Source organism: Gavia stellata, chromosome 18 (genome assembly GCF_030936135.1).
Source record: "Gavia stellata isolate bGavSte3 chromosome 18, bGavSte3.hap2, whole genome shotgun sequence".
Classification (NCBI taxonomy): domain Eukaryota; kingdom Metazoa; phylum Chordata; class Aves; order Gaviiformes; family Gaviidae; genus Gavia; species Gavia stellata.
Window position 1 is genome coordinate 5,090,195 of NC_082611.1, and position 26,386 is coordinate 5,116,580.

The 26,386-nt window shown below is 41.7% G+C and overlaps 1 protein-coding gene across 1 annotated transcript in view; it reads right to left on the reverse strand.

Annotated features, from left to right (window-relative positions):
- SDK1 (sidekick cell adhesion molecule 1) overlaps window positions 1–26,386 on the reverse strand; it is a 419,880-nt gene that overhangs the window by 59,660 nt on the left and 333,834 nt on the right. Inside the window, exons 23-29 of the mRNA XM_059826302.1 lie at window positions 22,928–23,037; window positions 20,362–20,512; window positions 18,233–18,470; window positions 12,289–12,404; window positions 11,829–12,018; window positions 9,716–9,814; window positions 1,309–1,503 (exon numbers count right to left, since the gene is read on the reverse strand). Of these exons, the coding sequence (XP_059682285.1) occupies window positions 1,309–1,503; window positions 9,716–9,814; window positions 11,829–12,018; window positions 12,289–12,404; window positions 18,233–18,470; window positions 20,362–20,512; window positions 22,928–23,037 (1,099 nt within the window). The remainder of the gene's footprint in view (window positions 1–1,308; window positions 1,504–9,715; window positions 9,815–11,828; window positions 12,019–12,288; window positions 12,405–18,232; window positions 18,471–20,361; window positions 20,513–22,927; window positions 23,038–26,386) is intronic.

The following is a 26,386-nucleotide window of genomic DNA, read 5'->3' on the forward strand; positions in this document are numbered from 1 at the left end:
GTGAGGCGTAGAAAGGACTTAAAACAAGAGATTGCTTAGTAGGCACATTTTAAGAACTAAAAGTAAATATAATTGGTTGTATTATAGTGCAAGACTTGGCCAAGAGCCAGGACCAGGCACACAAGCACATGCAAAAGTGCTAACAATAGTTGAAAGACGTCTATGGAGGTCTGCCCTAGTTACCTGCTGAAGTGTGCTTCTCTCTGAACTGTGATTTCTATAAATCACAGAAGTTGCATGGTTGTAATTTTTGAGGGAGAAGTTTTCTTAATGATCAATATCCAAACAGCACAGTGGGTCAGAGCGGCACATGGCACAAAAGCCAGCGATGCCCAAGGGAGTGATGCTGGTAAAGTTACCCTGGCTAGTTTTGACTTTGCCAGCTCAAGACACCAGATACATGCTTTGCAGCGGAACATGGCATATGGTACAAGACCAGAGGAAAATGCACACTCCTGTTCTCTACCAATATATTCTCTTTTAGCTCAGAATTAAAAAAAAATAAAATCTTCATGCACAACTAGAAAATATAATTTTTCTAACTGGCAGCTCTAGGGAACTGTTCTAAGACTGGAGGATCGAGCAGTTACTTGAGCCAAAGCATTAGACACAAGCAATGATGCAGGGCAGATTCTGTAATACCTTCTATGTCTTTCACAATTTGGCAGGTTTGGTATCTAAGCATCTGGTTTCTTTTATACACATCTAACTCCTGCTTTCTTCAAGTAGGTTCCCTACAGAACAGAATTTGATTGGAGATTCAGAATGCGAATAACCATTTTATGGCTGATGCAAGAAGCACAAAAATTCTGGGCGATCCAGATGCAAACACTCTGCTCGCGTGTGCAACAGTGAAAGGCCAGAGTAATCACTAACACATTAGGTCAGGACTGAGGTACAATGGAGGAGCTGTGGAGAAATCCTGCAACATCACTGCCTCTCCTTTTGCATTCCCTAATCAATATAATTCATCCATCGCTTACTTTCTTAAGATTGCAATCTTTCTAGAAAACGAGAGCGCTGAAAAAAGGATCTGACTGCAGAAGGAGGCTGCATATGGCCAATATAGCAGCTGATGGAAAAATCAATCTCCAGCAGCCCAGCAGGTTAGAAGAACTGTGTCTCAGAAAAGTCTGTCTTGCTCACCAGGTTTCTCAAATCATGATGTTGCTATGGTTTGAGGCAGGTTTATAGGGTGAGAAGGAGGAGATGTACAGGCTGTAGCCTGTTATTAAAATTCCCCTAAGTGCAGCACAGGCTCCAAGGCATGCAACAGAACGTACCTCAGCCTGTGGCTGCAAGCATTACCTCTTTTTTCAGTTGTGATCACTGTGGCTTCCAGAGGCTCCCCCCAGCCCTGCCTGGTCTTGGCAGATGTCCGAAAGATGTATGCTGACTCAGGGGTGAGATCTGTAGCAGTAAACTGCCTGACTGTTGAGCCAACCTCCACCGTTGTGAACTTGTTCGGGCTGCTGCTGGCCAGACGGTAGGCAATCTGATACCCTGAAACCACAGCATCGACAAGAGAGAGAAAAAGGGTTAGGAGTTTCTTCCAGCAGGGACAAAGGAGCGCCAAAACTATTAGTTTATCATAATTACTTGTTTATCTGAGACCAGAACCAAGTACATTTACTTCCTTTAGTGTTACAAAACTCCGCTATATGGCAGCCCTCCCCCAGTCAGGCGCTGTACCTTACGAAGGGAATCACACACAGTGGCGCACGGAAGGGTTTACTCAATATTATCTGCCACGAAACTAATTTCACTTTCCATCCTTTATACCAAACAAGATACAAAAACAGTTTAATCTTCCCTGAGCATACTGATACCTTTGTAGAAAGGCAAAGGAACAAACAGAGTCCGTGCGATTAATGTCACCTGGTTGAGCCACTTCAAGACAACACTCTCTGGTTCAGCTTTCCACCCAAGCACACACGCACACGTGTACGCACACATGCTGTTCTGCCCTCTCACAGTTTCAGCATTAGCTCAAACTAAAGGTTCTTCAGCTGCAGAGCAGCTGGATTGCCCAAACCGTGCAACCTTCGTGCTACTCCAGTAAAGGCTTGCTCCAGCTTTTTGCACTTGCCTTTTTCTCAGCTCTCCCACTCCCCGGTAACTGTACAGCAAGTGCCAGAACTGCCAATAAAAGCATCCTTCTTCTGTCATTCAACATTGCTGCCCTTGCCCACAGCCCATGGAAGAAGCCTGCAAGCTGTGAGGTCCTGCTTCAACCATGCGGCACTTAATAATCAATTTTGTTGATGCCTGGAAGTGATAACCCCCATTCCAACCTGCCTGACAATTAGGAGTTTACAGTTTAGCCTGTATTATTAACGATCCAACTGTGCAAAGGAGGGCTTCCAGAGTTCTCACGCACCACTAGCAGCAACTGTCCCCCAAAGAGGATCTGCCAAATGTTCAAATCCATTCTGTAAACCCAGCAATTGAATCAGGCTCTCACTTCTGGAGCTCGACGGTAACGTTCAGTCCAGCTGCTGACTTCCAAAATCAATTAATACCAGAACTGGTGTGGGCTTTATTGCCCAAGCTGAATACAGTTGTATGATTAAATGCTTCATGGAGTTACACAGGGCAGAGGGCAGCCAACAAATTCAAATCAAACCAGCTGAAAACAAAACAGTCATGACATGGTTCTGCCAACCCTCTGCTCATCTTCCGAATGACAAAGGGGTCTGCAGCACCTGAGACCGTCTCTTTCTCTTGAATTAATATCCCAGCTAGAGTTTGATCTCCCACCACATTTTGGCTGCAACAAGAACAAGGGGAGCCAAACGCAGCGTGCTTCATTTGTGAAGGTCAGTGCATGAAAACCGAGGGTTTTATCTTACCTGTGGCTATTAGACAAAATCAATGACATTTATTTCCCACTGTGATTATGCAACAATTGCCACATGCCCACTCACAGAAAAGGCACAAACAGAGTTCCTGCACTCTCCTGAAGTAATGCCATACTTGCGTGTGGTGCACGCTGTCACAAACAGTGGAATTTAATTGGGATACAGATGGTAATACTTCTGGTGTGCTGACTCTCACAGCGCTGTTGACGACGCACAAGCATTTCCTTGTCCTTTTTTCTTCGGCAGCTGCCGGGGATGTGGGGCAACAGCCATGGCTGCTCACATGGAGCAAACTGGATCGCACAGACACCTCGAAGAGTGACTTGGCTTTTTCGAGCACCTGTGGCTTCAGCCCGAGCTCCCGCAGGCCGCGGGTACAAACAGGTTTGGGTACCGAGCCGATTCACGGCAGTGCCTTCACCTGCTCCGGGCACCCACGTTTGAAAATGGGCGTCAGCAGCGAAAGCCCGCGGGGGTTCACCTCGCGCTGCCCGGGGTACCCTCACAGACCGCGGCAGCTGGTCTGTCAGGCAGATTCCTACAGCAACATTTTCACAGCTGGGTGGATAGCATTAGACTGCTAGATAAAAAGTGGCCTGATTTTTCAGAGCTCCTGAGCATGCTTAGATCCCAGCGAAGTCTCAGGGTCTTACACTTTGAACATTTCCTTTTTCCACCTGCAAACCACTTCCTTTTATCCATGGCACCAGCTCTCCCATTACTGGTCCAGTATATTTCACCAAAGTATTTCTGTATCTTTAGTACTATAGTATTTTGATCTTTTTTAAAGTCTACAGAAAGACAGCTAGCAATGGGGAGAAGGAACGGATACCCTACGATCTCTTTTTGTTTATACAGATGTGAAGAATGCGGGAGTAAAAAACCCGGCACAGAATCTCAATAAGGGCGAAAAATAGTCAAAGAAAAGCACTGGGGAAATTTTTACAGCAGCAGGAAAGATGAAGGAAGAAGCAACTAAGATGGCTAAAGAAGTTTGATAAAGGGATGTAAGACGTAAAGAATAAGACCTGGAGGGAAACAGAGAATATTAAAAGAATAGAAAAGTTGATTTATCTAGTTATTAAAAGATAAGTATGATATCTGGGACACATCCTTGTCGAGCAATTTCCTCTCTTTTCTAAACCTTTGTAAAATACAAAGTGTAGTTAAAATGTAAGGAAGAATAGAAAGAAAACTATTTACTGCCAAATGGCGGTACTCATGCTGGAAAGCCAATTACAAACATGCTCAGATTAGGCAAAGGAACACATATATATACCTAGGCCATTATAATAACTTACACAAGAGTGGTTGCTTGGCTAGTGTAAAAACTAATTTAGCCATGAGAAAGAGGAAATCACTTGTCACGGCCTGTCTCTCTGACAGGCTCTGCAAACTCCCTTTCAATGCATCCCTGTGAAAAACAGCATCAGCTCTCCCTGTCCTCTCCTACAGCTGCCGTGTTGGCTGACAGTCTGGGTAAATATCTATTTTCCTGGATATCTCAGGCAGGGTTTACACAACCAGAGCCATCACCTTTACATGTTTCTTCAGAAACTCAACACTTCCCTTGGTCTGACTTAAAGGTGCATACCCAACCTCTGCACCTGAGCCCAGCTCACTCTTACTGCTACCTACAAACCACCCGAGAGATACCCAGTATCTTAATTTTGATCTCCTACATCATCCATGACAGTTTGGGACAGCCAGGATACATAAAAAGAATCCTTTTTCTTTTTTTCCCTGAGTGACACAGAAGACGCAGTATTTAAACCACAGCTTGGATATTAATTAGGGCTAACGCGAGATCAAAAAGATAAAATTATTAAGTTGATGAATTTCAGCAACAAGGGATGGGAGAAGACAGGAAATGTTAAGTGAAATCAAACAAGGCAAATCAATAGAGGTAAATGGAAAGTGTTCAAAGAGAAATTAATGTATGCTCGAGGGCTATAAGAAGCAATAACTGCAATTGCTGCAGTGGAGGAACAAGGAAGCCTCCTTCCCTTACTAGATTACGACAATAAGATGTCACAGATCTCTTAGATTAAAAAAAAATTAAAGGTTATGAATGAAAGTAAAACCTTTAAAAGGTGACCAGAGCAAACTTTTTTGGGAAAGGAATATCTTACAGAATATGAAGTATCTGGATGGTCAATAAGAAGAATTTATACCGTTTTCTTAATTTTTCTTTTTTTTCCCCCCATATAGCATTAGATCCCAAATGTCTTCTGCTGTACGGAGTTCTGCGCTTCACCAGGCCAAAAAAGCATAAAAAAAGCGCCTTGAAATAGCAACTCTTCAGGAGTTCAATTTATTCCTTGAAACTAGGCTTATTTTTGCATTAGCATCTTTTTAAGTATTTTTTGCACAACTGCAAGCAGTTTCAGGAGTTACGCTTTCTGAACTCAATAAATGGCAGCAGTCTGAACCGCCTGTTAAATGTTAGGTCATTGTAACACAACCAGTGGATTCCCCAAAGCAAACAGGCAGGAAGATGACAACACACCATGAATATGAAAGAGCTTTCAAGCTCATCACCATACAAAGCCCTTTGGAACTGACAGCACCCGTTCATGCAGGCCATGGTGCAGCAGAGATACAAACATTTATTAATTTGTCACAGAACTTAGGGAAAGCCAAATGATATTGGGAGGTTACGGTCTGCCTGGTGGAGCAGCAATCCAGTTTGTTGATTTTACTGCTTATCTGTTTAAGGGCCAGCGGGTGTGCAAATGCAGTCTAGGATCAAAATATGAATTTGCAAACATGGATTACATCCAATTTTGGTTCTAATTCTCACTGGAGTTCTTACACTCTTTTGCAATACACTTCAGGTAAACGCTAAATACAAGGATACCGTGAGGAATACTAACCAGGGCCTGGAAGGATGTGGGTTGAGCTCTCATTTTCAGGGGAAGCTCATACATAGAAGTGCATATATGCACATTAATGCATCCTTTTTCTGTAATAGTATTTGAAGGAACTATGTTGGGTGCTAGCTGAACAGAGTGCAGAAAAGAAGATAGAGTGAAGCCTCAGATGGTTAGCGTAACATTCCCAAAAGGAGAAATGGAAATATCTAGCAGTCTTCCACAGTAAAATATTTAAACAAACAAGTGGTTTTCCCTCTTGGTGCCTGCCAGTATTTCATCCTGCTAATCTCCCTCTGAAATGCTAGAACATGTTGCGTTATAGATTACAAAAATGTTAGCTGCAAAGGTGCTTGTATACTCAGAGGACAAACCTAGCAGAGCAGGAACATTAGTTCAAAGGCTCTGAATACAAGTTGCTCGTGCAAAGCAAGTATTTTTTCTTTCCAACCCCACTAGTGAATAGAAGGGCACCGTGCAAAATTATGTTCACTTATTTTTTCCAACAACTCTACTTCAGTGCACTTGACTGTGGTGGTTACAACGGTGTTTTGAAAGTTCATTAGAGTAATGAGATTTAAAAGGTGTACAGGAAAAAAATAATAAACTTGCAGCCTTTAGTTAGAAAGCTACACATTGGTTTTTATCTATTTTTGAAGCACTCCTCGCTTCTTAGGAAAGATCACAGAAGTACCCAACATGAGTAATTTTAACTTTTTCTCTCTGACGTTGGCAGCTAACTACTTCCTCCGTGAACCTCAATGTTTCTACTGTCAAAAAAAAAAAAAGGCGTGAGAACTGTTGAATAAAGACAATGGACTTCAAAGAGATGGACTGGGGGAACTGGCAGGTAACGTCCCCCTGGGAAGGAATTCTAAGGGAAAAAAGAATTCAGGTTAGCTGACAGTTTTAAAAGAGACAAAAAAAAGGTACAACTATCCCAATGCAGACAAAAGACGTTAAGAGGCCAATATGTTTGCATTCAGAGCTCAACTAATGACCTAAAAATCAAAACTGAATTGGACAAAAGTTGAAACAGGACACATGTCTAAGGGAGTGTATAAATAGACAGAACAAGCATGTAGGGACAAAATCAGAATGGCTAAAGTGCAAAGTGAGTTATAACTTAAAGGGCATCAAAGGCAATGACAAAGATTTTATAAATACATTAGAAATCCGAGAGACAGAAGGAAGACAGGTCAACCACTGGGAAGAAAAGATGAGCACAAGACAGGTGAGAGAAAAGAACGGAAGGCTGTTGCTTCATTTTCACACACACAAAAAAGTTGATGCTGCCTAGATACTTAACGCAAATTAAAACTGACGACAATATAAGTGGGGATGTAGGCTAGAATAGAGAACCGGTTAACGAATATTTAGTTAAGCTAGATGTAATCAACTCAGAAAGGCCTGATGAATTTGCCCTGCAGTGCTTATATAACTAGCTGGAGCCATCGCCGAATAATTAGCGATTGTCTTCCAAGAAATTGTTGAGGACAGGTGACGTCCCAGAACATTACCGAAGGGCAAACAGAGTACCCTATCTTTTAAAATGGGGAAAGAAAAACCAGAGGAATTATGGACAAATCGAGCTAAAGTTCAATACTCAGAAAGATCCTGGAAAAAAAATACAAGTCAATATATAAGAATCCATGAGGATAATAAAGCGCCAAAGAACTGCCAACATGTATTTGTCTGGAGCAAATAATAAATATCAAATAATCTATTTTCCATTTTGACAGTGTAATTGGCCAGGTGGGAAGAGTAGATATGATCCATGTTGACTTCAGGTAAGGCTTTAATATGGTTGCACACAGCCCTGTCGAAAGCAAACAAGACAAACAGAATCGAAGAAAAATACTACACATTTTGACTTGAACGCTTTACAAAAAAGTCAAAATGTTGTTATCAGTAGTTTGCTAACAAACTGGGAGGACATATTAAGTAAGCTCTCATGAGACCTTATGAATAAGTCTGGTTCTGTTCAATATTTTCATTCATGACCTGGCTGATGGAATTGCCAGTCTACTTGCAAACTCCAAAAATGAAACCAAATTGTGAGTGGCTGTGCGCACTTTAGAGGACAAGAGTGCTATTTAAAGTGATCTTGATAACGAGGAGAGATGATCTGGAATCAGTAAGATGAAATTCAACAAAGGCGCCTGCAAATTATCACATTTACCAAGAAAAAGCTTAATGTACACATAAAAGAGGGACTGACTGACCTGGAAGTGTACTGCAGAAAAAGGGTAGGAATTAATAGCGGGTCATAAACCCACTTAGTTACACCATCAGTGTTGCAAAAAAGCTGAGTCAGGACAGTATGAAGTATCCTGGGATATGTTACCGGGAATGGACTGTGCAAGGCATCTGAGACAACAGTCTACATGCTAACCATGCCAAGCATTCTTTACAGGACACCCTTCCCCTTTCCTCCCAATCCGGCATTTGTATGATTTTATCAACAACGTAGCGGCAACGAGTAAGAACCAACTGAGAAGGGGATGTGTTGCACAAAGCACTGTGCAAAGACAAAAAAAAAAAAAAGAGTTCCCACTCCACCGAGCTTGCAGCTTCAGCAAATAAGGCTGACAAAGTGCAGCAACGTTGAGACATTGGAACACAGTTGGGAGAGCAAAATCTCTTTTGTACTTTCTCATCATTTCCATCAAATGATTTTTTTCCCTCCTTAACCACATTGTGTGATTCAAATCCCAATCTCTACTAAGAGCAAGATTCCAGGACACGCAGTTCCTTAAAAAAAGCAACAAATCAAACCCAGAAGACAACCTGGAAGCCAAGCTTCCTTGAGCTGCAGAGAAACCCTGCGTGGATCTGTCTCTGACGGCTAACCGCTGCCAAGCTTCAAACAGTCTCTTTCTTGTGCTCAGAAAATCCCTGCAGCGGCTGTCTTCGGATCCCATTTGATGATTTCCCCGCATCTTCAGGCGTCAGGATCACCCCCTGAGCACTTTGGGAAACTACACACCTGAGCAAACACTTCGAGTTCTTGAGTCAAGATTTAAACACAATGCAAGACCGGTCCTTTATTTAAAGGGATGCCACCAACGCAGTAGCGTTTGAAGTAGGCACCCTCCACCCAACAACGAGGGCTTTAGGAAATACTGCTAAAAGACTACAGGCAAGCCTGAATGATGGCAGTGAAATTAGAAGCAGAAAGGCCTGTCAGACTAGAGAACTAAACAAAACCCAAAAGCTTTCTCTTTTTTTCACATTTGAGAGACAAATGCTTACTCACCGGCTAGAACTACCATAAAATGTGTTTAACATCAGCAGAGAACACAAAATTGCTGGGTAACTATTAGCTACTTTAATTTTAGAGGCAAGAAAGGATTCTTACATTGTAAAAGAGTTTTACACACATTTAAAGCACAAGTAGGTGCTGACATTGCAAAGGCAACCCAAGAGTTCGGGGAGCAGGAAGGTAAGAAAGTTTTCCATGAATTTCTGCCGTCCCTTGCCACCCCTATTTCCCTTGATGAAAAGCCAAATGGGAGTTAACTCCTTGTGACTCGACAGACAGTATTATCCAAAGGAAGCAATGAAACAGAAGCGCATGTGAAACTGCAATGTTCCCAGAAAAGGAAGGGGAAGGGAAGGAGGGGAAAATCCAGCTCTCCCCTGCTGCAGCTCAACAGGCAGTTTGCCCAACAACCAGCCAAACAGGTTACAAACCCAAACGCAAATGGGGACAGAGATGACAATTCAGACACAGAGCCGGGAATGACATGTAATTTGGGTTCAGGAAAAGACACACCATGCAGCCGGGCAGACTTTCCTCCTCACCACAGGGTACCGTGTCTCTCAGCTGACACCGACATATTTTCTTTTCTTTAGCCACGGATTTGCTTATGTGTGGTTTCTAATCCAACATGCAAGGGAAAGGAAAACCCAACAGCCGAAGCTCGCTCTGGTCTCCAGCCTTCTCCTCCCAGCCCCAGGCCTGCTGCTCCCTCTTACCCAGAATAATTCCATTGGGCTCCTCCGGCGGCTGCCAAACAATCCGTACGGATGTCAGCCTCACCTCGGGGAACACCAGCCTCACGGGTGGCCCGGGGGCTGGAAAGAAAAACAGAGATCCTTCTAGCAAGCATTGCATGTCAGAGGAATTACAAGTTCTCTGCTCACCTTACGCAGAAGGCACCTCAAGCTGTATCTCACCAGTAATAAATAGATGGTTAGGAGTGCCTACATACATACCTAATATAAATTTATTCTGAGGAATCCTGTCCATGGCCAAATGCCTCCAGCACCCACGGACGTCAAACACAACACAGAACCAGTGCACCCTACAGTGTTTTACCGTACCTGTGAAATGCATTTAGCGGGATGCTGTGACAAAGGAGCTCTGACCTCTGCAAGAGTTATCTCCCAGCAGCGTAGCGGGGAGTCCCCGTGAACCGGCCACATCACCGCTTGTTAATTGATTACATACTATGAAGCAAGTCACCAAGCTGCCTTTACAGAGAGTTATGTGTCAGCTTAATCTGCTTCGTACCTGTTGGAATTGAATAATATCTCCTCTCTCTGTCATCAGCACCGGTTTTGAACGGCCTTCTGATTTTACCTGTGCATTTTAAACACTTAGGTCTGAGCAGGAGAACCTGAAGCAGGTGAGATGCACATTAATACAGACGGCTGGTGGCTGCTCTGACCATCCCAGGTTCACAAGGTGAGGAGATGCTAATTCATACATTAGCATCTGCAAAATTTCCCCTTCAGCACAAATTCCACCTGCATTACCCCTGATGATACTTTTAATTAAGTTGAGCCCAGAGGAGACACAGCGTATTTATGTCAGGGGTATGGAGATGGAAGAACAATTTGTATCATTTGCCAACATGCACTTAAGGAGGGAACTGCTATAATGGGGTTATCCAAAACAAACAGTTTTAAATATTTCTCATTATAGTCTGATATGTACATTTCAGTGAGTGCTTTTTCTCTCCCTGCAGAGTTCTGCTAACAGTAATTTCTCTTTGTTCCTTTCAAAGAAAAGCCAAGTCCCCACTCAGGCAGCATGCTGAGAAAATGGCTAAAAGGTGTCAGGGAGCTGCTGTCCCTGTTCCCGTCCCCGTCCCTGCATGCTCTTACTCCTTCCCCGCACTCCATAGAAAATGTCCTCTTCAGCCAGAATTTTGAATGTGTTTTCAGCCCAACCAAATTACCTGAAGGAAGTCGCTTATAGAAATCAACGTTTATTCCATTACTATTGAAAAGCTTTTGATGAAAAAAGAGAGACTTTCTTTTTTTGTTCATCTTCATTGGGAGTAATAAACAGAAGCCTCTCACGCTGATATTAACCTTCATTTAATACTGAAAAGGTAATGAAACTAAAAGTAACTTTAGCATCTGCAAAGTCAAAAATATTTTAAGAGTTGAAGTAAGTTTCTGTGAAACCCCATCAGCAGGAGTGCTCCCACCAGACCGGGGCGAGGGGCTCGCTCGGGTCCTTCATCACATCAAACTGCCCTCGGGGGTCCCTGAGCTCACAAGAAGCGCTGGAGGCAGTTAGAGAAGGAAGCTGGTATGATCATCTTCCAGGGTCGATGCCTTACTCTTTTGGGAAAAAACTGAGAATGGATTACTGAAGTTGCAAATTCTGTATCTCTCCTTCAGTCCAATCCGACCCAGATTTGTTTATTGCTTTCAATTGCAGTACTCTGCTTTTTATTTTTAGAGCATGATTGAACTCAAATAGGAATTTATAATTGGACTCTAAAAATTCTCTTCAGTAGAAATCATCTACACTGAGCTTCAGAGTACAATTTCAGAAGTTTTTTTCCTCTTTGTCAGCTGCAGAGAAAGAAGAAATGGGGGACTCTGGTTTTCTGTGGTTTTGCCAAATCCTCAGCCCCTGAGCAATGGAATGGTGCTGAGTTATACTAGGTAGGGATCTAATCCTTTAGGTTCAAAGTTGGGAAAAAAAAAAAAACAAACAACCCACAACCCACCCCCCATCCCACCAAATAGCCTTAGATTGGGCTGTTGTCTATGCTTGTATCCCTAAAAGAAAGCAGCGTTAAAAGGTTGGATTAAATAAGATACTTATTTTGGTAACCTGTAAACTTACCATCATCCTTGGTTCTTTCTATAACTGCAGGAGAGCTGGGGACTCCATCTCCGATACGAGTGAACGCCAATACCTGGATCTCATAGAGCACGTATTTCCGCAAGCCAGACAGCAGGAAAGACTGAGTGTGGTTACCTCTTACTGTTTGGCTCTTTGGTTCGGAGTCTAAATCTTTTGCTTTGAAAAGGATCTGCAGAATAAATGTGTAAGAAATATAGAAAGAAAAAGATTGTCACATGAGGACTGACAAAAGGGGTACGCATTTTAGATTTCTCCTTTTCACAAAATATAAAATGAGATTATATTCATCAGTCACCCCTTTAAAAACCAGCACACTTCCTATATCTTCTCCAGCTGATTTATGAATAATATCTAGCAGGTGAATAATAAATAACAAATGCAAAAACACATCCAAGTAATACATTAAAAATTAAATCAGCAAGAAACTCCAGTTGCTTACCTTGTAACCCAGGACGAGACCATTCTGCTCGGACTCAGGAACTGCGGTCCATGTCAGAAGGATCTGGGTGGAACTCACGGCTTCAGCAGAGACATTCTCAGGAGGAGCAGAAGGAACTGGAATCACACGGCATAGCCGAAAGCAGAAATAGGTGAGACATACTAGATAATTTTGCTCCATTCTCCCTACCTGCTTGGGTTTCTTCCAGGATCCCATAGAAGAGTATTCAAATCCTAAAGGACAGGAATAGGTTCTAGACAATCCCTTCTTCTCTTGCATTCATTCTGCATCTTCTTTCTTTTCCAGCCTGCTTCACAGTTTCTTGCCAGTTCATCTCAGAAATCACAATGTTTGTAAAAAGCTAAACATTTAATACCAATTGGTGTCTATGGATGGACAGCAAATACAGACAGATATGAATAAATTTCAGATTCTGTGTATCGGCAGTAATTAGAATCAAGTTTAAATTACTGGACTTCTGTAGAAGTCTATCTCCTAGGATTTCTTTCCCGTACATTTTATTTCCCTATGCCAAAAGCTGGAAATCTTTATCAATGGGAGTTTATCTTAAGGTACGATCTGTTCTAACAAGAAGTTTTATGCCACCCTGGCTTCCTATATTATCTGAAAGGAAATTATAGCATCTTGTCTGAAGTTAGCAATAATTCCAACCACTGGATTGCACTCCCAGTTCAGTAAGAAGTTCTTTAACCTCTAAGCCTTTTGATTATGTGATACGCTCAACATTTGCAATACATCAATTATAGACGGATACATTAACACAAGGTGTATTTTCAGGGACAGATACAGTGTAAATGAAAGAGATGCCTATTTCACTTATGTTGCAAAATTGGCTCTTATGAAACTAGAAACATCATTAGAACTGATGGCACAGGAACACTGTAATTTTCTCTGACTCGAGAGAAGAGCAAACTTGCATTTTCTCATGCCATTAAAACTCTAACCGCTACAGAACAACCACACAACTGCAAGCTTTTGTAGGCAAGCTTAATAGCGTGCCATGTTACGCAAGCAGAATTTGAGGCTATTTTTAAGAGTTCACATTTTATGCTACCCTTTTGCATTTTTTTTCCTGTGGCATTTCCAACATCTGAAGGGTACAATCTTTTCTAAAGCATGATACACCTGTCAGACCTCAAAAGAACATTTCAGCAAGTTATGTTACACCAGCGCTTATGGACAGTAAGGCCTGATTAGGTCCTGAATATATCACAAAAAGGAGCACAGATCTGTGCCAAAAGTAATGCTTTCCTGGCTGTCCGAATGAAAGAACAGATCTGCTGTTTTGAAGGCTCCTGAAGCTCCTAGCAACGTGAACGAGATAATGAGTATGACACCAGAATTAATATAAATTGAAAAAAAAAAAAAAAGACAAACAAAAAACCGCCTCGCCCCCCACCCTTGTGCACTCAAGGTTAACCGCAGAGATACTCATTTCTGAAACAATTTCCCTGTTACCAATTATGTGGGACATGAGAAAGAGAGCACCATCACACAACGCTGCAGCAGATGAAAATCCTATTTTTTTTCCCCTCCAACACTGAAGTGCCTTTTTTTAAAAAAAAAAAAAAAAAAATCTTCTAGATTTATCCCCCACAAGGATATAATTACGTTACAGGAAAATAGATTGCCAGGAGCCATGAATGTCTTTGGATAGCTGCCATAACTTTATCTGTAGATCTTCACAAAGAGCTACTCCCACATGAATCGCTTCTGGAGAGAGAAAGGGTGGAGGTGGGTCGCAGGAAACTGGGATGCGTAGAGGAAAGAAGCCCTTTCCAGCCACATTTATTTTTATTTTATCTGGTTTGAAGCCTTTCAAGAGAGAAAAAGTTTCTTTATTTTACAAATATTTCTCTTCCTCTTTGATCAGCACCCATGAGATTTCCCGAATTCACAAAAGGAGGCGGCTGGGCGCGGGCTGGCCCTGCGTGCGTGCCTGCTTTGAGGTGTGTGTACGATCACGCTGCTGGCAGGGGGACTCGAAAGCTAACAAAGGAGAGGACGGGCTGTCTGAAGATTTATTAGCCCAGGCTCCTCTGAATTCCCAGTGACAGCCAGAGCAGCTAAATGTCCCCTCTCACCGGAAAGGAATCTAAGCCCAATGCCTAAATGGCAAAAATACTTCTGTTCATTGAGTGTGCTTTAATTCTCCGGTTCTCATATTTGTGTTGAGAATTTTATACTAATACGGATGTATGAATTCAGGAGCTGTAAGTGATATTATGGATCCTATTGTTGCCAGTCTTTTATCAAGTAACAGACTTTGATCGACCCTTTAAGAGTGAATTGAAACGTAACCTTCATTTCTCCGACCCCTCTCCTCTCTCAGGATATCGTGATTCAAAGGAATTATAGTTTGCTAAGACTAATTAGTGGCTTGGGTGAGGCATATAGATCCCTCTTTCCTCTGCAAGCTCCCTTCTCTAATGCCGGTTTCCTCAACTGTTGCACTGAAGACTTTCTTATAACTTCCAAAGCTGAGTTCTCCTTAGTAACCTGCAAGAACAGTGCAGAAGCCAAGCAACAGTGTCCAAAAAAATCTCAGAGCTTTAATGAAATGAACCGGAAATACTGAGACTAAACGATGAGCTAATCCAGCAAACTGCCAGCTGCACAATGTACTTTAGAAGATCAAACGCAGGAAATTACGGAGTTACTGGCACTTTGCACTGGAACTTCAATTAGAACGCAAGTTTTTAAGGTTATCCATGTTGGCATCTAAGATCACGCATCCTCTTTCTACATCTGACATAGCTGTATTTGATACATAGCAAATGACGCTGGTTTATGTCTCTAACTGGGCCAAAAGCAGCTTTTAATAAGCTAGCCCGTATTCTGGCTTTCTAAGAAAGCTAGATAGTGGGATGCAGTGGTTCCCTCTACTTTTGCAGCCCGTTTTAGCTGAACACCCATCACTGTTTTTTGAAAGTAAAAATTGAAGTGGCACATTGTACATCTGACGTCAATTAAGAAGTGCAAAATGAGAGCAAGGTTCATGGCAAAAGTAGCATAGCTACAGTACACAACCATTTTGCCTATAAAATTAGATACCGCAGGCCAGATTCTCAGCTTGTATAACCTGAGAAATCCCCACAGCGACATTGGACCACATGTGAATTATCAAACCATGCTTTATCACGCCACAGTAACTGCTTCATGAAGGTCAGCCTCTGAAATATCAAGTGACTGATCCTTGCCATAGAGATGTGACCGTGCTTGTACAATAGCTGATTTTGTAAGACGAGTATACACATTCATGTAGCTGAATATTAGGAGCCCCAAAAATATTAAGGCGGTGTATTTGAGATTAATTGTTTGAAAATAAGGGGGTTTGTACCTAAAAGGAAGCAGCCCTGTCAAGGCTGTTTCTAATACATTTGAGGTCTTCGCATTTTCTTGCTTTCTCTACATTGTACCTACTATGATTGTCAATTTATTGAGTGGAAACTGAGTTTGTTACTCTGCAGTTATTTTACACTATAAAATTTAATGAGTTATTTAATGTCTAACATTACAAAAACATTTTGGATTGATAAAACCAGCCCTGTTCAAAAATCCTAATTCATCCCCCTCCATTTTCCGCTGCTTGCAACCCTATGCCAGATTTTCATTTTAGGGTTTCCCAACTGTTTTTCAAGCCTGGGTTATCGAAACCTACAGCATTATTCATCCTCTCATTGTTTCTTTGGTTTCAATACATTTTATATTCAAGAGCTTCAGAAACCGGAGAGTACCTGTACCGGCACACTCCTTTATTGTTAGCATGTGCGCTCAGCAATCAGTGATATGATCACACATCCTAGAATCGGCAGAAGTGCTCAAGTACAGCTTTATTTTCAATACAGATTCTGGACTCCAGTGGCCGCACTGTCATTAGATACCATGAGCTGATTTAGTGCCTGGGCTCAAACTTCTTAGGCTCCCTGGACAGTGTAAAACACAGAACCGTGAGTTCCGCCAATGAGCCGCCACGTGATCCTGGCCAAGGCACCTCTGGCCAGCTGTGAGGGATGTTCACAGTCTGCAGCACCCGGCAAAACCAACCTCCCTAAGTCTCTGTATCTACAAAATGGAAAAAGAAATATTTAGGACATCTGCTTTTAGAGTACTTTGAAAACATAAGCGATAAAGTTTTTCTCATAGTTCAGAATACAAACTTTGACCTGTCTCTCTGGCTTTAGCTATCTTTTATTTGCATTTTTAACCCCGTTTGACTGTGCATACAGGTTAATTGCAGACTCCCTGAAGTTCTCTCACACTGCATGCCACTATGCCAGCGCTTTTTGTATATTCGAAATCTGAGAAGATACAGCCAAAAGTCTGAGCCCCGACTTGCTCTATTCAAGAAATCAGATGTTAGTATCAAAGAAAACACATGAAAAAACCCAAATGAGTCCTTACGGCCTAGATCACAGCTTTGTGTTATTTTGATCCCGGTTTCTGTGTGCCTCCTACAATCAGTTTCAAGTCAACCTTCTTTTAATACTGCAAGAGAAAATGCCGAATACACACATAACCTCAGATCTTTAGATGCTGAGCAAGAGCACTATAATCCCAAGGTTTTATGAAATCACTTAATCTAGTATTTACTACATTTCAAAAGAATTGTTTGAAGAGCAGGGGAAAGGAGAAAGTGGAGAATGTGGTATCTTTTTATTATGATACAGAACACTTCAAAACTATTTTGTCTGGGTCATGCTATCTCGAACTCCAGCACAAGCACGCCTTGTTTAAAATACCTCTGGCAATAGCTTTCCAATTACTGCTTCCCAAAAAGCAACACTTTAAATGGAGGGGGATGACTTTGTTTAGCCTTCTCCTCGGCTAGTTCAAAGGACAGTTATCTGAACCAGCAGACCAAATCCTGCTGCATACAGCACGTTCATGCTCCACACCAAGTAACGCTGTGTGGCCCAGAGTGCACAGACATGTGTATGTGTAAGTGTAGGATATTCATAGAGTTAAATTCCCAAACATTTTTAATGAAGAAGAAGAGGAAAAAAATAATAAGAAAAAACATCAGTGTTGAACCTTGCATAAATACAGGTCACAAAGATCTTTTATTCTTAAACATTTAAACCGTATATGTCATCCATTTTGTTATTCACTTGCAATATAAATTTTAATTTATCAGGTGCATGTAGGGTAGGTTTGGAAATAGCTTTGGTGGAATTTAACAACTACAGAGCAGCTTTTCAAGATCTGTCTTTACTGTTGCTACTAAGCTAACAATAATTTACTGTTGTCTGAGACTGAGAGTTTGCTTCTGATATTTGAAGTCTCTCTGCTAGTATTGACAATTCAGCTAGACAATACAGTACTTGTGCTCCAGGTCTATACGCAGGTTATGTCTATATGCAGGGTATGGCTATATAGCCTTGTACACACAATTTTAGAAGGCGGTTTTGAAAACATGTCATCAAAACTCAGATAATTATTTTAATTCTATATGGGTAATCAGCTCTCTAAAATAACATCTGCCCTTTTAGAAATACTTGGTGCTTGAAATAAAATTTCAGATAACCATGACTGTGAGAAAATCTGCCCCAGCCTAGAAGCGGGGAGGGAGAGGAAGCACGAGAGACCTGCTCAGCCAGAGAAGGCTCTACGCCGGCTGCTCGTTGTGTTGTCCGCCCTGCTGCCAAACGGGGGCAGGAATGGGGAGAGGGTGTTTTGTTTGCTTTATATAAATAACCTGCAAGTTTATACATGAAAGCAGGGTAGGAATAAAATAAATAAATAACTCCTTCAAATGTCTGTATGTCTTTTTGCCTTCAGTGCATCTAGAGATTGTGGGGTTTTCTTTCATTTTAGATTTAATGGATCAACAAGTAAAAATAAAAAAAAGCTGAACAAAAGGGCAGAAAATGCTGAAGTTCTCTCACGTGTCCTTCACAGCAGACATGGTGCCTTGACTTACCGGACTCCCGTGTACGACCTCTCACTACTTCGCTCCATGGTCCTGCCCCGATGGCATTGAAAGCCTGGATCTGCAGTTCATACTCTGTCCACTCCTCCAGATCTTCAATCGTGTACTCTCTTTCCAATCGGTCATTAACAACCTTCATCAAGGTGGGAGACTGCAGATCCACACGCCAGAACTTTATCCTGTACCCCACTGACTCAGGATTGCCATTATACTGCGTGTCGGGGAGGGGCTGGCAAACGATACAAAGAAAAGCACAATGTTCCTATACAGAACAAATTGCCAGGGCTTTTCAAACTATGTGCCAAGGCTGTCTGAACTCATATATGGCCATAGGAAAGCAAAAAAGATCGAGAGGTTGATTTTTGATTTTATTTACGTTTCACGACCTCTAAATTTCTGTGTTGCTTGAAATTTTCTTTTAATTTTTACCTTACTTTTGAACTAAATAGATACGCTCACAGAACTATGCCATTTGCTGTGGGTGTATCAACAGAGATGATATGAATACAATATATTTCAGAGCTTTGTGATTAATTATGGAAATGAATGATAAATTGCTGAAGCATGTGACAAATTCATTTATCGTACTTTTTTTACTTTTTTTACCGACTCTCTGCCTACTCATTTATCAGCAGAGATTTATTCTAGTATTCTAACTCCCCAAGCAATTTCAGAGATTAAAATATGAAATAATTAGCCTACTTCCTACTTCATGAAGTTTAGAGTTTTTCCCCTGTAAAACTAACTACATGATACCACGGATGGCTGAGATTCAGTTCTGAATTACTGGGAAAGTTTGATACACATTAACATTTCACAGCTTAGAAAACTGTATCCCGCAGGCGCATAGGGCTAGAAATGTGACCCTTATTCTGTAGGAAGGAAGGAATTCCCAGCTCCCAGGGGTACACAGATTCACCTGCAGGTCTTGGAAAAAAGAGATTAAACACTTTCAAACGCTGATGTTATTAAGCCTGAGAAAGGTATGTCAGGTCATTTTTAGCTGTGGCTGTTGCTCCTCATGAACCCTGCACAGTTTGACTCATGAAAACCAGGCTTCCAGGTAGCACAGCAAGGAAATACAATCTTAAAAATGTTTTAAAGTCTCTTAAAACAACCTTGAGTTAATTTTGATGTAAGATATGTAGGTCTGGATATAGTACCAAAGGTTTAACAACGTGGGCATGTTATTCGTACGGTAAAGCCACGAGTGAGTTATCAAATGAACTGCAATGGCTTTTCTATGACTACTGAGGTGACACCTTCAAGGTTGATGTTTTGGTCTTTCAAGGTTCAGAATTAAGTGCAGTGTCCCACTGAGCAACTGGAATTACTCCTTTCTGATGGGAGAAAAACCCTCTTGTTTCTAGCCTGATTCTGACTTCCAGCCGTAATGAGTTTATGCATGGAAAAGCTAACATTTGGGCAAAAGGAAACCTGTGCTTCATCAGCTTCACACCACAGTAACCCCAGTGGAAAATTCTGCCTAACAGGGGAGAAGAAAAATCATTCTGGAGCAGGTTAATGGACAGGTAAATCCCAATGAGGCAACTCCGCCAGTGAGACAGTCAAAGGGGCACAACAATGGCATCAATCACTGCATCTTCGCAATTAATCATTTCTTTCCACGTTTTATCACGTAACTCCACCTTTCACATAAATATAATCTTCCTACAGGAGTGTAACATGTAAACTTTGCTGCCTTTGAACCACAGCTGTTCAGTACCTGCGGGACGACTGCCAATGGTCAGTGTGCACCTTCTGGGGACTGTTCTGTACAAAGCAAACAACTGAGCCCCAGGAAACTGCAAATCGGCTCAGGCATTATAGTCCTGTCCCACGTGTTGACCCAGACTGTGGAACTAGAGTCTTTAAAGCCAAGGTTTTACACACAGGCATATATTCCCCTGATGAAGAGGCAGAAGTAGTGGCAGTAGGCTATTTAAGTGATTAATAAGGCACTTAAGGTAAGTCTCAGATTTCCAACTATTCTGAAAAAGGAAACAATTTTGCTGTTACTCCTTATACCGAAACGCAAGGAAAAGGCATTCCTGAGTGCTGGCCTGACTCCCCGGGGAAGCAGCCGCATCCCGAGCCCCCGTTCCGGCCGGCCGGCTCACCACCCATCGCAGCCACAGGCTGGTCTCGCTGGCCGTGCGCACGCTGACGCTCCCGGGGGCAACATCTGGGGGAGCCTGCAGCGTCTGGATGACCCGGGAGGGCTGGCTGAGCGGGCTGGGGCCCACCACGTTCACCTGCCGCATCCGGAACCTGGAGCGGAGGAAAGATGCAGTGCACTGTTGTAACAGCTCAGCGAATGGTACCTCTCTTTCCAGAACAGGAAAAAGATGGGAAAATACAAATCAGGTCTTTCAAACTGTTCCACAAAGGTCGTTGCAGGCAGAGCCACTTTGTATTCGCTGCTGAATGCTTTATGGTAACTGCTCTCAGATCCTCTCAGGTATTAAAAAAATGAAACCGAGATTAGCTTAGGGTCTATTAGAAACTTAGGTATTTGTGTGAGAAATTTATGTTAATTATACCAAGCCTGATGAGCTTATGCTAGCAGTAAGTGATTTTCTCTTGCAATGCTTGTACAATACATTCAGAAAGGTATTAAAATATCAAACTTGGGATATTCTCATTCCCTGTCAATATAAAAAATACACTAGTGATAACATTTCCCCTCAATTACTGGTTGAAAGAAGCTGATTTATCCCTGGTGCTGCATTTTCAGCCTTCCTGCACAAGAAAGATTAAGTTATTTAATATGGATATGCGTCTTTAAAAAATACCCTGTCTGCTTGAAACCATCTCTTCTACAATAGAAATCCCTATTGGGTCACACAAGATTTAGAGAAACCTTTTTTTCAGGAAGCACAAAATAATTAAGACATGCCATACATTTCAGATACTCTCACCCATCACAAGCAACTAGAGGTATCCAGCACTTGCACATAAATACATGACCTGTTCATACTAAACACTTAATTTTTGGACCTAATGACTGAGCTTAGGAGAAGGGTGAGCTAGATAATGTAGCAGTGTTTATTTATCTGCTCTGATCTCCCTAGAAAATGCATTAAAGGAAACACATTAAACAAATACTGTCCTTGATTTCACTCTCAAACAGTGGCACAAAATATAGAAAAGAAGCTGGCCGATGAAGATGTGGTCTGATAATTAGCTCTCATGATGTGTTTCCACAGTGGGCAATGACAGAAGCTGACCAGAGGACAACAAATCCATTTAGCAACACCTTCCTAGGTTTCAAAATATTATATAAAATTGCTCTACACCGAAACAGAACCAAAAAACTCGTATCTGTCCATGCATGAGAGAGAAAAACTAGGCAAAAATCAAGGAGCCACTTTACGATGAAAAAAAATCAGAGGAGAACTGGAAGTGTGAAAGATCCCAGCATAACGGGGATCGTTCCTGAATTCAATGGATACAAGAGAGAAATTAGATATAGCAGTAAAATAAACCAAAAAGATTAACAATAGAAAAAAACCTAACCACCCCAAATTCCTCATATGCTTCTTCATTTAGTTTTTATCCCAAGGACATTTCTCCACACACCTGCTAGGTGTGCAAGTCTTTCTTATTTTGCATAGACACTGAACGTTGAACTCTGGTACGACCTGCACTTTACTGTTCACCTCTGTCTTTTCAGCTTTAAGGATCCACCTTTATGAGGAGAGCAAAATCTTCTCAACCTGAAGATAATTTTCCTAAACCTCTGCACGAGAAAACTCTGCTCAAGTTCAAAATTTTTCAAAGAGCTTTTAGTGAAATGTTTAGCTCTTGAGGACGAGGTGTAAAAGAGTTCAGTGAAGAGTTTGTGAGAAATTCAGTATGTTCCTAGGCTTCTGACTAAGGGAAGAAAATTAGCATACCAGCACTGAATTAGTTGTAAACTACATGAGGTTTACTTGGTTGCACCTACTACTAGCTCACAACGGCGGCCAAAAGGCCCTTCAGCCAGGGTAAGACGGCCAAGTTTCTAGTAAGCTGGTTTCATACTTGCCACTGTATCTCCTTGCAACCAGCCTTTACGTTAGCAAGCTATTTCATGGAAGTATTCTTCATTAGGATCGAGTACCTCAAAGTCTGAAATCTTGTCTATACTAAAGCAACGCATCGCTTGAATTGAATTGATTTAAAAAATCAATCTCGTTTAACTGGGGTGCACCCATAATGTAGATTCACTTCAATCAGTTTAAGCATTGTATATATCTATTAAGCTTAACTTGGTAAATTCTTATAAACAAAGGTTTCATCTAACTGATGTTACCAAATTAAGCTAAATCAATAAAACGATGTTTCAACTGATGTAAATACATAATTACAAGTTTGCACCAGTTTAACTACAATTGATTTGTCACTGACTGATGTTACACTGGTGCACCCTTTAGATGAGGGAAGTCACAGGGTATCAGTTACTCATAAAAGCATTTCACTGTGCATTTGAATTTCCTTTTTAATGTTATGAACGGTATTGTATGCGAATTACAATTAGCAATATCAGACGAGTAATTTTAAGTATAAACTATGAAAACAGCAAACCTTTTCCCTTTTGTTCAGATTATAAAACACAGCCAGCTGTTTCTGATTAGGAAAGCTGTTCCATGCTGCTATTTACTTATTTTTTTCATGCTGCAGCTAATTACCTGCTGTTCTTACCTGTAATGAGTGTAAGGAGTAAGGTTTGGTACTTCCAGCATCTGAGCATCAGGTTCATTCTCCACCTCACGAAGACTCACCCACTCTTCTTCATCCCCCAGTACACCAACCTGTACATGGGAAAGGTAAGAAGAAATACAAAGCAAACTATATATATACACGTATTTGAAGAAATATATATATAACCTCTTTTTCTATGTGCATCATCACAGCAGTGGAAGGACAAATGCTTTTAAATACATATTATCCAGTTTAATTTTTATATGACAAGGCACTAGTTACCTGTAAAGCGACAACACAGCCAAGTTGGCCAAATTTTTTGTACCTGTTGGGACTTCATTGGGATCCTCTGATAAGATCTATTCCAGAAAAACGCCATGAGAGTGCTAATACCCTGTTCAATCTCGCTGCCACAATACGAAAGTATCAAGCAGTAATATAACAAAATGAAAAACAGCCTTGATAACAACTCGCAGGATCTGTTGCATACTTAGTATAAGTCTCAATGGAGGCAAAATGCCACAGAAATGAAGACAGAGAAAAAAGAACAAAGTCAATGAAAAAAAGTGTTTTAACCTCGTCTGCTGGTCTGCACTTAGACCAGACTTTTCCACGTGCAGTCCTTTGTATTAATTAATCACAACATGTTGCCCAAGACAGTCCCTCAGCTTTTGCAGTGTTAGAAGGGACAAAAAGGTGATGAGAATTGAGAGCATTACTTTCCATACAGCTTTCTGGAGATAAAATGAAGATGAATCAGGACTTAAAAGGAAAGCAACAAGGCATGATAGAAAGGACAGAGTCTGACCTGGGACCCTGGAAGATGGCAGCGTCAGTAGGCAGGGTTGTGTGCGTAAGAGCCACAGTAGGGGCGTGGAGAAGGAGAGAGAAGACGGGTGGTAGGTGGCTGGGCTTCGCTTTGGAGATTGACAAGTGCTGAAACACAGGGGATCTCAGGCAAGACTCCCTGATATAATTCCCTAGCACTGTGCACATTTACTCTGGTGTTCCAAGCCTACCCCGAAGGGCAGTACCTGTAGTCCAGTTCCCTCACCCTACCCTGGTATCCACAACCACGGGCTGAAGGATATTAGAGGGCACGTAGGCAGCTATTCCCTTTAGTGTCTATTTACAGACTTCATGTCCATGAAGATGCCTAATCCTTTTTTAACCTACTGACACTATCTACTCCCACAGACTGCTGTGGCAACAAACTCCAGAAGCTCACAGCCCACTGTGTAAAGAGCTATTTCCTTTAATCTTTTTTAAACAGATCCCTTACGAGTTCTGTATACTAGTTACAGCCACAGACACAGTCAAAGCACTCAATAGGCAATGTAGCCCAAAGTATCTAGCATATCCCGAGTACTTCAAATAGAAAATTAGGTTTCATTCACTCTTTTTTTTTCCCTTCAGGAAAAGCAGCCTGATTTATTTATAGATGTTTTAGTTCTTTGCTCACCCAGGACTTGATGTGCTGCATATTTATGTTTGTGCATGAGGAAATGACACAAGGAAAATTAGGCCAAAGAAATAAGTTCTGCATTGCACTGTCAAAAGAAGCCTCTGCGATCCTCCTAGCAGAGGGCTGCTTTCCTGGGGGGCTGTGGTCACACAGGTCGTGATGGGCCTTTCAGTCTTGTTGGTTATCAAGGACACTGCCACACACCAAACAACATATAAAACAGATGTCAGTGAAGATTATGGGCCTTTTAAAATTCCGAGTCCCAACTGAGCTCCATAAATTTTAGTGAAGTCCATGGATGCAGAAGCTTAAAGGAAGCAAGCTGAGACAGGTCTGCATGGTAAAACACAGAGCAGCCCTAAACTGAACCCAGAGAACAAAGAGATGATAAAGAGAATTTAAAAAAAACCCTACATAAACAAAGAAAGGAAGAGAGCGTTGATTTCAGTCAAGGAAACATAGAACACTTTAAATAAAAATTTTTTTTATTAATACTGTAGAATGTAAATGCTTATTTTTGCAAAACTCCTTGCTCTTAACAGCGTCACCTCAAAGTGCTGCAGTGATCGTATAGCAACAGTCCACAGTGCTTTGGAGGCTGCAAATAATCTCCAGTAGTGAGTTAGTCTTCTTTTTGTATTCTAAGAAGAGTAAGAGCTTTTTAAAATCTTTCTTGCATAGCAAAAAAAAAAAAAAAGAAAAAGAAAGGACCCCAGGTTTCAATCGTTACGCAGCAGCAGGCAGGTCATTAATACCCATTAAGGACCACATGGTTCAGACCCAGAGGCCCACACGGCTGTGAACAATTGACATTGACTCAAGCTTGAGAGGTGTCCAAAACCCCCCGCCTGTTTTGCAGCTAGACATTTACCAGCTGGCTGCGAAGGGGGAATATTAAGGAACTTTTACTGATAGAGAAGCAGCAAAAGCTTCTGTGTGCCCAGGGCTATGGCAAGCCCCTCGAAAGCTATCCCAGGAGACAGCTTTCTGGTTGTGAACGCTCTCCCTGGTAGGAATGATGGGTGTAGCCTACAAGGAAATGGCAGACGCCAACCAAGCCCGGCACGTTGGCTGTTCCCAGGGTCAGGAGGCAGCTGGTACACAGGTGGCCACTACCTGTGTCGGGAGGTGGGGGACCCTGGGCAAAGCTGCAGCGCAGCCAGCCCCAATTAACCGCTTTTAGACTCATTTTCTGCCAAAAGGTAGTGACAGAGAGGCAGCAAAAAAAAAAAAATCAACCACAGGCATAGTTCTCTGATTCAGCAGAAGGTTTTAAGAAAAATAGATCGGGAGCTTGCTTTAGGTAGAAGAATACCTTGTAATGTTCTCAGGATCTGGTGCCAGCATTTGGGAAATGAACTCAAAGGGTTAGAACTTCTGCTGAAATCAGTAGTATATTTTAAGAGAGTGCTGCTTATGTGGGAGTTTTTCCAAAGTAAGAAGATTGAAGGGTGAATGGCTGTAGGGTAGCTTGGTGAACAGCTCGGGGACTTCAGCGTGACCTCTGACTTGTGTGGCCAAGCAATTCTAGGTCACTGTTAATCAAAGCAAGTTCCATTTATTTAGCAGTAATCTCAGAAATGAGTCTTGGAAAAGAACCTTCAATGATGGACTTCTATATTTTTAACTTCCACAAGACCTATAGTAGATTCCAAGTTTCAGGCTCTTGAAGGAAAAGGAAATTATTTTTGCTGAAACACTCTGATGTCAGATCAGAGGAAACGTATCAGTTTCACGAATCAGAGTACAAAGGGATTCCCACGGGGCAAAAAGAACTATGGGCAGTGGTAAAGATAAAAGAGTCCTTTGAGGGCCAAGAGAGTCCACTATGAGCCACTCTGCATAAAATAAAGTTAATTTAGAGGCTTCTTTCTTGTAGCTGTTTTTTGGATAACAGTGTATGCAGACTTCAGAAAAGGACTGTTTGTTGACAGATGCACACGTATTCATGTGTGCATTGTTTTAGGAGGCAGATGAGAACACCAACTGCTTTT